The following is a 14,233-nucleotide window of genomic DNA, read 5'->3' as shown; positions in this document are numbered from 1 at the left end:
AGCTGGCTTCAAACCTTGATCTTCCTGATCTCTGCCTCCTGAGTAGCTAGGATTATAGGCGTGAGCCATTGGTGCCCGTCTCTCCCATCTTTTTTGTTTTATTTTTCGCTTTGATTCTCCCGTCTTAACTTCTCCAGTTAATGGGATTACAGTCTTGTACTGTCTTACCTGGTAGCTTTTTGGTTTTGTTCTTTGAGCTATGTCTTGCTATGTTGTCCAGGCTGGCCTTGAACTGGTGATCCTCCTGCTTCAACCTCTGGAGTGCCTTCTTAGTATCCACTAAATCACACACAGAGACAATACCTTCTTGTGAGATGAATGTCAGGAGTCTGGGAAAACCGAGGGAGGAGTTCAGACCAGATACTGGGCACTGTGCCTGCATTATAACCCTCATTCGCTGCAATCCCATAAATAAAGGATTATTTTCCTCATTTGATGGACAAGGACACTGAAGCACAAAGGTGAGGTGACTGTCCAAGGTCACTCAGCCAGATAGTTCTATCTCATTTCTAGCCCTTGTGGAGGATGCTACTTGAGCAGGGCAGGACCGTTTCCAGACCTCAGGTCTGCCAAGGCAGACTCCCCATGTGGGCAGAATGCTTAGAGGAGCAGGGTCTTCTCTAAGAGAAGGTCTCCCTCTTCTAGGGGAAGAGGGGATGGGATGTTCTCTCCCAGCTCACAAATTTCTCAGCTGTGGGGGATGGTAATGGAAGCACTCTGTCCCTCACCCCATTTACCTTCAGAGGGGCCGCAGGGTCAGTGTCCCTGTCTTCTGCCCCCCTTCTTCCCCCCAAAGCAACCTTTAACCCTCCACCACCCATGCACAAGGCTACCTACCCCCACGCATTCTCCTGAGTCGCCTGAGCTACGGCAGACTATGGAGAACAGAGGCCCCCTGGCCACCTCACCTCAGCTGCTACTGCTGCTGCTGCTGCTGCTGCTTCCAACTCATGCCCACCAGAGACAGACCCTGGGACATATTGTCCCCACCCAGGTGCAGAAGCAGGACAGGGTCCTCAGCCCGTGTGTATTTAAATGAGCCACTTTTGGCTCATTCCTCTTCCTGTCTCTCCTCCTCTAGCTCTGTAGCAGTGCCTCTCCCTCTGTCTTTGATGTGTTCTTCATTCAGCTTATTTTCTTTCTGACAGAGGGCCCAGGACCCTCCTGCAAGACACCTCAGCAATGGCCCAGGACAAGATCCTGTCACTATTATGACCTTTGACCTCACCAAGATCACCAAGTATGGAGTTCACCTAGCCTCTTATTCCATCTCCCTGACTTGCTCTTTCCCCATTAACTCTTCCTCTTTGCCTGTCTTCCTGTCTCCCTGAGCTCCATCTCCCAGAGTCCTCAAAGGACACAACCCATGCTTAGTCTTTCTTTCTGTGTCCTTCCAGACTTTCTTCTTCCTTTGAGTTTCGGACATGGGATCCAGAGGGAGTAATTTTTTATGGTGACACCAACACTGAAGATGACTGGTTCATGCTGGGACTTCGGAATGGCAGACCTGAGATCCAGATGCACAATCTCTGGGCTCAGCTGACAGTGAGTGTTGGACCTCAGCTGGATGATGGGAGATGGCACCAGGTAAGCACATTTTGGTCCTGTAGGAACAGGCATCTCAAGTTGGTCCAAGAAAGGAGAACAGAAACAAGTTATGGGGCCTCCTTTTGCCATTGTAATCTCATCTCATTGACACAAAATCCCCATGAAGTTGCTATTCTTGCTCTTGTTTTTTACAGATGGGAATTCTGAGGCTTAGTCAGTATATAAGTGACAAAGGCCCAAGTACACCAAGGATGCTAGCTGTGTCTTCAAGTGCATGTTCCTTCAATCATACTAGGCTGCCTAACAGGAAAGTGGCCAAGACAGGCTTCAGCGGCCTCTGATTCTGTTTCTCACCTCCTCCAGGTGGAGGTGAAGATCGATGGGGACTCTTTGCTGCTGTGGGTGGATGGGGAGGAGAGGCTGTGCCTGAGACAAGTCTCTGAGCCCCTGGCCAACAAAGTCCAGCCCATCATGAGGATTGCCCTGGGGGGGCTGCTCTTCCCTACCTCCCAGCTTCGGTTGCCGGTAACTACCTCACAGGAGTAGGAATTGAGGCCGATCTGTGGGAATGTAAGTCCAGATTTTAGGGAGATGGGGATGAGATGAGAGCTGCATGGGGAAAGCCAAATGCTTGTGTCTCAGAAGGGAATAAACTGTGGCTGGGGCTCAGATGTCCTGTTTCAGACATCCCATCATCCTCCCTTTCCTCTATCCCCTCCAGTTAGTCCCTGCTATGGATGGCTGTGTGCGTCGGGATACCTGGCTGGGATATCAGGCCCAGCCTTCAAATTCTGCCCCCACTAGCCTCAGAAGCTGTGATGTGGAATTGCAACCTGGGCAGTTCTTCCCTCCAGGGACTCATGCAGAATTCAGTCTCCAAGGTAGACTTCTTGGAGTCTTTTTTCACCTCTACAACCAGCTTGCCTTCCTCTGTCTCCCTCTGTTACTAGTACCTTCTCTCCATGAAGCCCCAGTCTCGGGGCCTCAAGAAAAGTTCCTTTCTCCTCCCAGACATTCCCCAGCTTCATGCAGAGTCCTGGGCCTTCTCTCTGGACCTGAGATTTAAGCTGGCAGCAGGCTCAGGCCACCTCCTTGGTCTTGGGGCACCAGAGAACTCTTCTTGGCTTAACCTTCATCTCCAAGATCAAGTAAAGGGAAATGGTGGGGTATTGCCCGTGTTCAGTAAAGCCTGGGAGCAACGGAGCCCAAGGGGTCTCCAAAATTTCATTATTAGGAAGGCTTATGGGGGTGTCAAGGATATATCTTAAAACTGTCCACAGCCAGTGGCTCATGCCTGTAATCCTAGCTACTCAGGAGGCAGAGATCAGGAGGATCAAGGTTTGAAGCCAGCCTGGGCAAACAGTTCTGAGAGACTCTACCTCAAAAAACCCTTCACAGAAATAGGGCTGGTGGAATGGCTCAAGGTGAAGGCCCTGAGTTCAAGCCCCAGTACCACAAAACAAACAAACAAACAAAAAAACTGTCCACAGCAATCAAACAGTATTTACTTAGATTTTACATGTTTATTTGGGGTGGGTGTGGTTTCATAAAAGGTCAAACCAAGAAGATTGGGTGGAGGTGTGGTTGAGAGATAGAATTAAGGCAAGTGGGAGTGGGACCCCAAGTAATCTCCTCCCTTACTCCTGTCCTGTTCCACCCACTGAAGAAGGTGGTGCTGTCTGCTGGTGCAGGGCCAGGGCTGGCTCTGCCCTTGGTCTTGGGACTCCCTCTTCAGTTGAAGCTGGGTATGTCCAGAGTGGTCTTGAGCCAGGGGCCGAAGACAGAGGTCCTTGCTCTGCCTGCTTTGAGACTTGACCCCCTCCTCAACCTCTGGACCCAGCCTCAGGGTCGTCTCTTCCTGGGGGCTTTACCAGGTAAGAGAATGCTGTTCAAGTTCCCAACATGGTAGGGAACTAGCTAAAGGAAAGGGACACATTTTGAGAGTAAGGACACCTTTAGGAGGGAAGAAGAAAAGGCCCCAAAAAGAGAAGGGATATAAGACTGGAAGTGTGGCTGAAGTGGTAAAGCCCTTGCCTAGCATTCAGGAGACCCTGGGTTTGATCCCTAGCACTGCAGAAAAAGCGGGGAGGGAGTGGGAAATTTTGGAAATTCAGGTCAGAGAACTGAAGTTTCTAGATCCAAGCCACCCTAATACTCTAATGCCACCTTTATACCCACCTCTAGGAGAGAACTCTTCTGCCTCCTTTTGCTTGGATGGTGTTTGGGCACAAGGAGAGAGACTGGACATAGACCGGGCCCTGAGCAGAAGCCAGGACGTCTGGACTCATACCTGCCCCCAGAGTTCAGGCAATGGTACTGATACCTTCCATTAAACCATTTTGGATGTGATTTACTCATTTATTCAACAAATATTTACTGCTTTCTGGCAATGGATCAGGCAGTATGCCAAGCATTGAGATGTACTGAAGAGCAAAAAACAACCCTGTGTTTTACCTTCTTGGTGCTCACAGGTCCATGGGAGAGGCAGGCTTGCATTAAAGGGAAACAAATAGGTGGTGAATTAGAAATTCTGTTAAGTATCACGAGAAAGCTGTCAGAAAATTGCAAAAGTATGAAGACTAGGAGGCTTTAACCTAGACTGGGAGGCAGGGAGGATCTCCCCGTAGGATGTGGTGAGGAACCACAGACACAGGTATACACACACACACACACACGCAGAGCTACGAGTCACCTTCAGGAAGCCAGCAGCCTACCCTTTTCTCCAGCATCTACTCCCTTTGAAACTCCAGGTTCCTGTCTTCCATGTTAGGATGGAATTTTGTTGTTCTGTGTCATTCTGGTCCTTGGTACTGCCATTGCTGCCCAGGAATGAAGCAGTAGGGGGCGTGAGAGGGTCACAGAGAGACTGGCAGGGGTTCTGGGAAGATAGTGGAGGCAGGGAGAAAGAAAAAGCACGGTGTGTGTGTGGGGAGGGCGGCAGCGTGCAGCTGGGGATGAAGCTCAGTGGTAGAGCACTTACCTAGTATGTGCAAGGCCCTGGGTTCTATCCCCATCACGGCAAAAAAGGAAAGAAAAAGGGAGAAGAGCAGAGGAAGAGAGTGGCCTCACCTCTCCTAGCCTCTATCCTTGTTGCATTCTCAGACCAATTTGTCTGTACTCCATTAAATAACTGGCTTGCTAGAGTGTCTGCTTTGCAAGTGAAAAGCCCTGAGTTCAAACCCCAGTACCACCAAACAAAGAAACAAACAAATAAATAACTGGCTTGCAATGATTTCAATTAGGAAGAGTAGGCAAGAGTTCTGAATCTTCAAGAATAAAGTGACAGCCTTAGCTGTCAGACTTCTGAAGAATTCTGTGCCCCTCACCCTCCCCAGAGAACCCTGGTACCTAACCCCAAGCTGCTAGCTTGGGGTTTTCAGCTGTCTTTGGAATCCTCCTGTCCCAGCCTGCCAGGGGTTCTGGAGGCTCTGACCTTGGGTACCTATCTCTTTAGTTCTCAGCCCTCTCAAAAAGTTAACCTATCCCCCATATCTCCAGGTCCCCGTGGAAATCCCAGTGTCCCAGCCTCCCAGTTTCTTTTTTTTTTTCTTCCTTCCTTCCTTCCTTTTTCTCTCTCTCTCTTTCTTTTTCTTCAGTACCAGGTATCAAACCAGTGCCTCACACTTAGGCAACTGCTCTAATACTTGAACCATGTTCCCTTATCCCTTTTTTTTTTTCTTTTTTTCTTAGATATGGTCTTACTAACTTTGCCCAGGATTGGCCTTGATCTCAAGATCCTCTTGCCTCAGCATCCTGAGTATCTGGGATTACAGATGTGGGCCACCATGCCTGGCTGCCTCCCAGTTTCTTACAAGGATCTTCCCATTTATAATCCAGGCAACAAAGTGTCACTCATTGGGTCTGCTATCCTTCCACAGGAATCAGCCAGGACCTGAATGACCCTACTGCAAAGGGGCCCCTGGGGGTAGAAGACACAAATCCCAAGCCTGGCCTTGTACACCTTCCAATGACCCTGTACACCCTTCTGGAGTCTCCAGCTGCTTTCACCCAGGAGCAGTGTTTGTAGGAAAATCCTCAGCAGGGAGTCCAGATTCAACTCTGGTCCCTGATCAGTGTTCAGAGTCAACCTAGGCCACCTGGGTATGTTCATTCAACTGATATTTATTAAGACCTATGAGATGCCTGGCACTACTGTGGACACTGAGGATGCATTTCATATAGTAGTTAGTGCTAGAAGGGAATATAATCCTGTACTATAATACAGGGAAGAAGAGAAGGGTAATGTTAGCCTTGCAGCAAGAGGTCAGGAAAGGATGCTCTGAGGTGGTATCACTTAAGCAGAGACCTGAAAAATGAAAAAATAATAATAATAAGGCATCCTGTGAGAGCCAGAGGAAGGAGGTTAAAGAGATACACCTGGGTCTCCACTAAGGGTGTTCTGAGTGGCCACTTTCTGACTTTGTGTTGCTGGACTCTCTCTGGGGCCAGTTTTTCTTTCCTCCCTCCACCCTGCCCTCTCCAGGACATTGTGCCCCCAACCTTTCTTTCTCCAGCTTGCCCTAGATTCCAGAACTCCTGATTATTGTCCAGAGCTGTCTACACTCTTTAATTAGGACTGACTTTGCTTTGATGCAGACTTTGTCAAGCTCCACCAAGGACACCTACAATGCCTGCCCAATGTCCTTCGCCTTCCCCCATACTTCCCAAAAAAAACTTTCCAGAGCTTGGCAGCACACCCTGCAGCCTCCAGGCCTTGTCTACCCCATTCACTCCACTCTCTTCACTGCCTCTCCCTCCTTTCCTTCCTCCATCCCTCACAGTCTGTCCCCTGTCCTTGCTCTTGTTCTTTCAACTAACATTTATTAGTTGCTGAGAGATGCCAAGCACTATGTTAGATAGTCCACAGGGACTCTGAAGGATGAATAAGACTTGGTGCTGGCCCTGGAGAACCGGGGTCTTGGGAGAGAGACATGTAAAAGGTTTTAATAGGGATATCTGTGAAACACTAGGGAAACTGGTTGCTCTTTTTCTACTAAGAATCATCAAAGAGGTGGGTGATTAGATGTGTGAAGTTGAACAAATGACTAAAACTCACTAACTTTTAGTTTTCCCATCTACGAAATGGGGAAGTCACTCTGTCCATAGTGTTGCTGTTCATAGAACCATGCAGATAAAATGTTTAGCACAGTGGTTGACATATGGAAAGTGCTCAGAATATTAGCCACGTTGCTCTTTTTATTACCCTCACCCATGGTTCTTTTGATGGGACTGGGGTTTAAACTCAGGGCTTTGCACTTGTAAAGTAGGTGCTGTACCACTTAAGTCACTTTGCCAGCCCTCATGCATAGTTCTTAATGTATAAGTCTGAGCCTGTTGAATATAAAGAATGAGAAAAGTCCAAGCTGTGGGCAGGCTGAGATGGAAAGAAGGCAGTTTGAGGAGTTTCCTTGAGCCATGTGGTAAAAGATCTTGGTTGTCCTGCTTAGAGTTGGGCTTCATTTGGTCAGTGCACAAACATCTGTTTCTGTCTTTTCCTTCCCTCCTCTCCCCTCCCCCTCCCTTCCTCCCCTTTCCTTCCCCATCCCCTTCCCCTTTTCTCCTCCCTTTCTTTCTGCAGTACTATTGATCAAACCCAAGTTTCATGCATGCTAAGCAGACATGCTACCTCTGAGCTATATCTCTGCCCATCTTACAAAAAAAGGTGTGGTAAAATACAGGCAACATAAATTTACCATCTTAACCATTGTCAAGTGTACAGTTCAGTGGCATCAAGTAATTCATATGTTGTGCAACCATCACCACCATCCATCTGCAGAAATCATCTTGCAAAAGCTGCATTTCCCCTTCCCCTCCATATCTACATTTCAGAGCTTTTTCCTTTTTTTTTTTTTTTTTTTTTTGATCTTGTTGAGGACCCAGACAGCTAAATCCTGGACCTGCATGGACTAGTGGGAAGGGGGCCAAAGGGTAAAGACCTCATGATTGGCACAGACCATATGAGGCTGGGGGGATGGAGGAACTTCCTTCTTCCATCTCCTCCTGGAGATGCTGAGGGAGGGCTGTTGTAGGAAGAGGTTGAGATGTTTTTACTTGTTCTTCATCCTCTTTTCTTTTTTTTCCTTTTTTTGGCAGTATCTGGGTTTGAACTCCCTCACACTTGCTAGGTAGGCGCTCTACCATGTAAGCTACTCTGCCAGCCCCCCACTTTTTTTTCTTTTTTGAGCTGGGGTTTCCCTATATTGCTCAGTCTTGTCTGGTACTCCTAGAGTTAAGCAATCCTCTTGCCTCCACTTCCTGAGTAGCTGAGATTACAGATGTGCACCACTACATCCAATTTTGCTTGGGTTTTGTTTGTTTGTTTGTTTATTTTGTTTGTTTTAATTGTTGTTTTGCGGTGCTGAGGATAAAACCCTAGGGCCCTGCATGTGGAGGGAAGTGCTTTACCACTGAGTTACATCCCCAGCCTTGAGGCTGGAGGTTTATAATAGATAATGGTTCTTTGCCCCCCAGTCCACTACAGGCCTTTCTGGGATTTTCTTTTGGGGGGGTGGGAGTTGGCAATACTGGGGTTTGAAGTCAGGGTCTTGTGCTACTAGGCAGGTGCTCTACCGTTTGAGCCATGCCCCCATACCTTTTTGCCTTGTTCAATTTTCAGAGAGGGTCTCGCTTTTACCGAGGGCTGGCCTTGTACCATGATCCTCCTACTTCTGCCTCCTGTATAGATGGAATTACAGATGTGTACCACCATGACCAGCTTGTTTTTTGAGACAGGGTCTCTCTAACTTTTTTTAACCTGGGCTGACCTCGAACTGCTATCCTCCCTGAGTAGCAGGGATTAAGCCTGGCCTTCATTGTCTTGTTTTGTTTTGGCAGTGCTGGTGTTTTAATTCAGGGCCTTGCACTTGTTAGGCAGGCGCCATACTACTTGAGTAATGCCCCCAGCCCAGTTTTTGGTTTTGGTTTTGTTTGAGACAGGGTCTTACTGTAGCACAGGCTAGCCCTAAATCCACTATCATCCTGTCTCAACCTCCCCAGTGCTGGGATGACAGGCATGAACCACCATGCTTGACTAAGTATTCTTTCTTCTTTTCTTTCTTTCTTTCTTCCTTCCTTCCTTCCTTCCTTCCTTCCTTCCTTCCTTCCTTCCTTCCCTCCTTCCTTCCCTTACCTTCCTCCCTCCCTCTCCTCCTCCTTCTTCTTCTCTCTCTCTGCAGTGCTGGGGCCACAGGTCTTTCTGGATCTCCCCTTTCTCAACTTGTTTCCCTCTAAACACTGATGAGGCATTTGGTGCAGGACTCCTTCCTACCCATCCCTTCCTAACAAGAAAGGGAGTGACAGGTCTCTTACCCTTACTCATGGCAATGCACAGAAGACATACTTTCCTTTCCAAGTAAGCCTGGGGTACAGGGTGGAGGCTGAGCCAAGAAGCTGGAGGCCACCCCTAGGCTATTTGCCCAGATAAGTGTGTATATATGGGTCTCATGTCTTCAGATCAAGGTTTGATCATTTCAGTGCTCCTCTCCTGCTGCTGGAAAGAGAAAGTTGGTTCCCTGAGGTTTCCTGCAGGAGCCATGCCCTGTTTAAAGTACTACTTTTGGTAGATCTATGGGTGGCTTGGCTATGGAGGATATAATAAGTAGTCTAAGACAAAGGCTTGCTCACAAAGAGCTTAGAGTCTAGGGCTGGGGATAAAACTCAGTAGTAGAGTGTTTGTCTCATATGTGCAAAGCCCTGTGTTTGATCCCAGCACCAGGGCAGGGGTGGGGGAAGCTTAGAGTACATTCGAAGAGATAAAACCTAGCTGGGTACCAGTGGCTCATACTTGTAATCCTAGCTACTTGGGAAGCTGAAATTGAAAGGATGGTGGTTCAAGACCAGTCCGTGAGTCCCCCATCTCCAAAATAACCAGAGCAAAATGGACTGAGGGCTTGGCTCAAGTGGTAGAGTGCCTGCTTTGCAAGCCAGAAGTCTGAGTTCAAACCCCAGTCACACACACATACACACAAAAAAAACTGCAAATATTGTGTGTGTGTGTGTGTGAGTGTGTCTCACACTTAGGCAGGTGCTCTACACTTCAGCCACTCTATCAGCCATGTATGTGTGTGTGTGTGTGTGTGTGTGTGTGTTGGGTATTTTTGAGATAGGGTCTTGCTTTTTGTTGCCTGGGCTGGCCTCAAACAGCCATCCTCCTGATTTCTGTTTCCCAAGTAGTGAGGATTCAGGTGTGAGCTACCAGCACCCAGCAGGCCTTGAACTTTAAATCCTCCATACTTAGCCTTCCAAGTGATGAGATTCTAGGCATACTTTACCATGTCCAGTTTTTTTTTTTTTTTTTGAGATAGGGTCGTGCTGTGTTTCCCAGCCTGACCTCAAACTTCTGGGCTCAAATGATTCTCCTGCCTCAGTCTACCAAGTAGCTGGGATTACAGGTATGTGTCACCAGCCCAACACTTTCATTATGTTTTATCATGTCACTCCACAGCTTAGAACTTTAAGCTTACCTGGGCGCCAGTGGCTCACTCCTGTAATCCTAGCCACTCAGGAGGCAGAGACCAGGAAGATCACAGTTTGAAGCCAGACCAAGCAAATAGTTCTTGAGACCCTATCTCAAAAATACCCAACACAAAAAATGGCTGGTGGAATGGCTCAAGTGGTAGAGTGCCTCCTGGGCCTGGAGTTCAAACCCCAATACCAGGAGAAAAAACAAAACAAAGAAACAATGCTTAGGCTTACTTCCAGGATATTTAGATTAAAATCTAAGCTTCAGTTGATTACAGACCTGTAATCCCAGCATGGGGAAGCAGAAGCAGGATGATTGAGTTCAAGACCCTGTCTCAAAAAAAAGAAAGAAAGAAAGAAAGAAAGAAAAAAGGTCCAAACTGCTCCTCTTGGCTGACAGAGTTTGGCTCTTACCTACCTTTCCACTCTCCAGTCTCTTGCCTTCCTTCATCCAGGATCAGCTTTCACACTTGTACTTCCCCTCTTCCTGGAAAGTTCTTCTCCCATTACTCCCCATAGCAACTTTCTGTCATTCAGATCTCACATTAAAAGTTACCTCCTAGCCAGATGTCGTGTTACACAACTGTAATACCAGCACTTGGGAGGCTGAGGCAGGAGGATGGAGAGTTTGAGGCCAGCCTGAGCAACAAATTGAGAACTTGTTTCAAAGTAAAAAATAAAAAGGGTTGGATATACCAAAGGCTTGCCTAACATGCTCAAGACCCTGGATTCAATCCTCAGTGCCACAGAAAAAAAAAAGTTGCCTCCTTAGTAGGATCATCTCTGACCAACCAGTCACTCTCTGGGACGTCACCCTGTGACATAGGTAGGAGCCATTATTATTGCATAATAATTTACATTATTTTATCTATTTGCTTATTTTTGTTGTCTACCAAAATGGGAGCCCCAGAAACACAGGGAACAGAGTAGTGGCTGTCTCTAGGCAAATCCTCATTAGATAAGCATTGAATGAATGAATGGGGGTTGGCTATGAGGGATGGGCAGTCTTCCAGGATGACGGAAGGAAATAGACAAAGATATGAAGTCAGGGTTAAGCCTAGTCTGTGCCATGAATGGTTGGCTCAGCTCCAGCAGAGGACTTGATGGTTGGGGATATAAGCTGGGTATAGATTGTGAAGTGTCCTGAAGTTTAGACTGAAGAATCAGGACTCCATCCTGCTGGGTAAGAGAAACCATAGGAAATCTTTGAGCTGAGCTGTGGCCCAATTAATCCAGAGTCTGCTGCAGAATTCAGTGAAAAAAAGCAGGTCCAGCTGCATAGTATGTGCAACCTAAGTTCAAGATAAAAATGTGGAGCCCCTGTTCATAAAACAGGATGATAGTGCCATGAGAGACAGTAAAATATAAAATATTTCCCTTTCTTCCACAGTTCTCTCAACTTCTTGTGATTTTGTTTTCTTTGCTATTTGATGTTTAGGTTTTTTTGTTATTCAGTTTTTAATTCATAATCAAGCTTACCTCTTAAATTCAGTTAGACTTGGAGAAGAATAAGGAAAATATGGAACCCAGGCCAGGCGCTGGTGGCTCACACCTGTCATCCTAGCTACTCAGGAGGCAGAGATCAAGAGGGTCTTGGTTCAAAACCAGCCAGGGCAAATAGTTCATGAGGCCCTATCTCAAAAAAACTCATCACAAAAAAAAGGCTGGTGGAGTGGCTCAAGGTGTAGACCCTGAGTTCAAACCCTAGTACTGCAAAAGAGAAAAAAAAAGGAACCCAAAGCACTGCAGCAAGAGTGCTAAGATGATAGGATATTGCAAGCAGATGTGATGGAGGGTGCTCTTCTGAGCTGCAGAAGGGATGGTCTCATGTTAGGATAAATGCAAGTCAAATGCATTAGAGTTGTCCATGATTAGCAACGATGATCTTGTTGCTGGTCTTATCATTCCTGGACTCAAAGCCTTCCATGGCTTCCACAATGCTCATGCCCTCTTTCACCTTCCCAAAGCCCACATGCTTGCCCCCTAACCTCTTAGTCTCAGCAGTACAGATGAAAAACTGGGAGCCATTTGTGTTGGGTCCAGCACAAAGACAAGATGCCAGGACCTATGCTTCACCAGGAAGTTCTCATCATCAAACTTCTCCTTGTAGGTGGACTTGCCACCTGTTGTCATTATGGCTTGTGAAGACACCACCCTGGCACATGAATCCTAGAATAATTCCCCCAAAGCAGGAACCCTTATAACCAAATTATTTCTTTCCAGTGTTCACAACACAAAACTTTTCTGCTATCTTTGGAAATTTATCTTCAAACAGCTTGAAGGAGATGTAGTTCAAGGGCTCGCCATCAGTGGTGATGTTGAAGAACAGTGGGATTGACCATGGTTGGCAGTGGGCAGCTACAGAGGACAGCAGAATCTGCGAAAACCTTTTTTTTTGTAGTACTGGGAATTGAACCTAGGGCCTCTCAAATGCTAGGCAAGCAGTCTACCACTTGAGCCACATACTCAGATTTTAAAATTAACATTTTTCTACTTTCAGCTTCTGGATATGAAGGGATAAGTAAGGAAAGACTGAAAATAAAAGGAACTATGGGTTGCCCCAGCTCTCCCTTTCCTCTGATGTTACCATTGCCAGCCCAAATGGATTTGATAAGATGCCTTAATCATTCATGTATCCTGAATGCCATTGCTTACTTTCTGTGTTCAAGGCAAATTCTGCTTCCAATAGGAACTGGGTTTCTCGGCTGTCAGTTCCCACCCTGTTATTCAGTTGAGACTGAACACACTTACCTGTGTATGCACTGAGTCTAAAGAAACTCCCACATGTAGTCTCACCAGAATTCTGTTTTGATGGAGCATTTCAAATGGGACTGGATATTACAGGCATCTCCTCTGCTCACATGTCCCTCACTTAACAAAAGCACAAGTTCAAAGATACTGTTGGGCTGGAGTGGCTCAAGTGGTAGAGCCCCTGCCTAGTAAGCATAAGGTCCTGAGTTCAAGCTCCAGTACTGCCAAAAAAGAAAAGAGATACTATCTAGATATTCAAGCCAGGCACTGGTGGCACTGATTTCATTTCTAATCATAGCTACTCAGGAGGCAGAGATCAGGAAGATTGAAGTTCAAAGCCAGCCAGGGTAGACAGTTCTCAAGACCCTATCTTGAAATACCCAACACAAAACAGGGCTGGTGGAATGGCTCAAATGGTAGATATTTAAGTTGGCAGCCAGGCATGGTGATAAATGTCTGTAGTCCAAGCACTAAGGATGCTGAGGTAGGATGATCATGAATTTAAGATCAGTCTGGGCTACCTGGGGAAACTGTCTCAAAAAAAAAAAAAAAGAAGAAAGGAAGGAAGAAAAAAGAATTGAGGTGAGAATCCAAAGGAGAAGAAAAACATTTACAAGGAAAAGTGATGAGTCAAAAGATGAAAAGAAGTGGAGAAAATGACTTTTTTGAGGGGATGGGGTGGGGGCTGCAGGGGTGACACATGTTCTTGCTATGTAGCCCAGGCTGGCCTGGAGTGCTGGAGTTGCAGGCACATGTCAGCACACCTGGCTGATACAATGATTCATGATGTTTAGAGATCTTCCCTACTGGATTGTGGGCCTCTCCAGCTCTGTGAGTTAAAATTTCAACCTAATCTTGGCCTCCCCAGAGCTGGAGCAGGCCTAGTAGGTGCTCAATAAATGTTTACTTACCCAAATGGTAAAAAGAGGGTGGGATCAACCATGTAAACAGGGGTGCTGAGAGGCAGAATTCCCGAGCAGACATAGCTGTAGGGCTGAGATCTCAACGTAATGCTGGGGACTAGGAATGTGGTGTTGGGAGGACTTTCAGGGAGACATTTTTAGGGAAGGTGGGGAAAGCCTGTGTGCATGGAAAGAACCAGATGGGATAGACGAGGGGCTGAGGGACTGGAGAAGGAAGTGTGCCTGTAGTGGCTTCTATCCATTTCTGTGTTCGCGGCCGGTCTCTTGACTCTTTCTTGTCTCTGGCTCTTCTCTAATCCTCACATTCTGCCGGGTCTGTGTCCAGGAGGCTTACTCAGTATCTCTGTCCTACTCACTTTCCAGCTCCCTGCGTGGGGCCCCCACCTTTGAGCACTGATCTGCTTCACTCTGGGTCTCTGAGCCTCATGGGGGTAATACTTTCCTCAACTCCACCCAGACACACCCTCCGTCCCCGTCCTCCACCCTGTTCCAATCCAGAACCGGGGGTGAGGGTAGGGAAGAGATCTTCTGGTCCCAGAGGCAGCAGGGGG

General features: G+C 47.1%; 1 protein-coding gene and 1 pseudogene across 1 annotated transcript; one reads left to right on the top strand and one right to left on the bottom strand.

The window, feature by feature from the left end:
- Positions 1 to 864: 864 nt before the first annotated feature.
- On the top strand, positions 865 to 3,886 carry Shbg (sex hormone binding globulin). Its single transcript, XM_020151293.2, has 8 exons — positions 865 to 994; positions 1,149 to 1,240; positions 1,398 to 1,587; positions 1,912 to 2,073; positions 2,270 to 2,429; positions 2,560 to 2,696; positions 3,215 to 3,422; positions 3,733 to 3,886. Exons 1-8 carry the CDS (start codon positions 878 to 880, stop codon positions 3,879 to 3,881), a joined length of 1,215 nt encoding a protein of 404 aa, XP_020006882.1. The 5' UTR covers positions 865 to 877; the 3' UTR covers positions 3,882 to 3,886.
- A 7,977-nt stretch (positions 3,887 to 11,863) lies between these two features.
- On the bottom strand, positions 11,864 to 12,350 carry LOC109674179 (peptidyl-prolyl cis-trans isomerase A pseudogene; annotated as a pseudogene).
- Positions 12,351 to 14,233: the final 1,883 nt, after the last annotated feature.

This window comes from Castor canadensis, chromosome 11 (genome assembly GCF_047511655.1).
Source record: "Castor canadensis chromosome 11, mCasCan1.hap1v2, whole genome shotgun sequence".
NCBI classification, from domain to species: Eukaryota; Metazoa; Chordata; class Mammalia; order Rodentia; family Castoridae; genus Castor; species Castor canadensis.
Note: the sequence above shows the minus strand (reverse complement) of the source record. Positions and strands in the feature narration are given on the sequence as shown.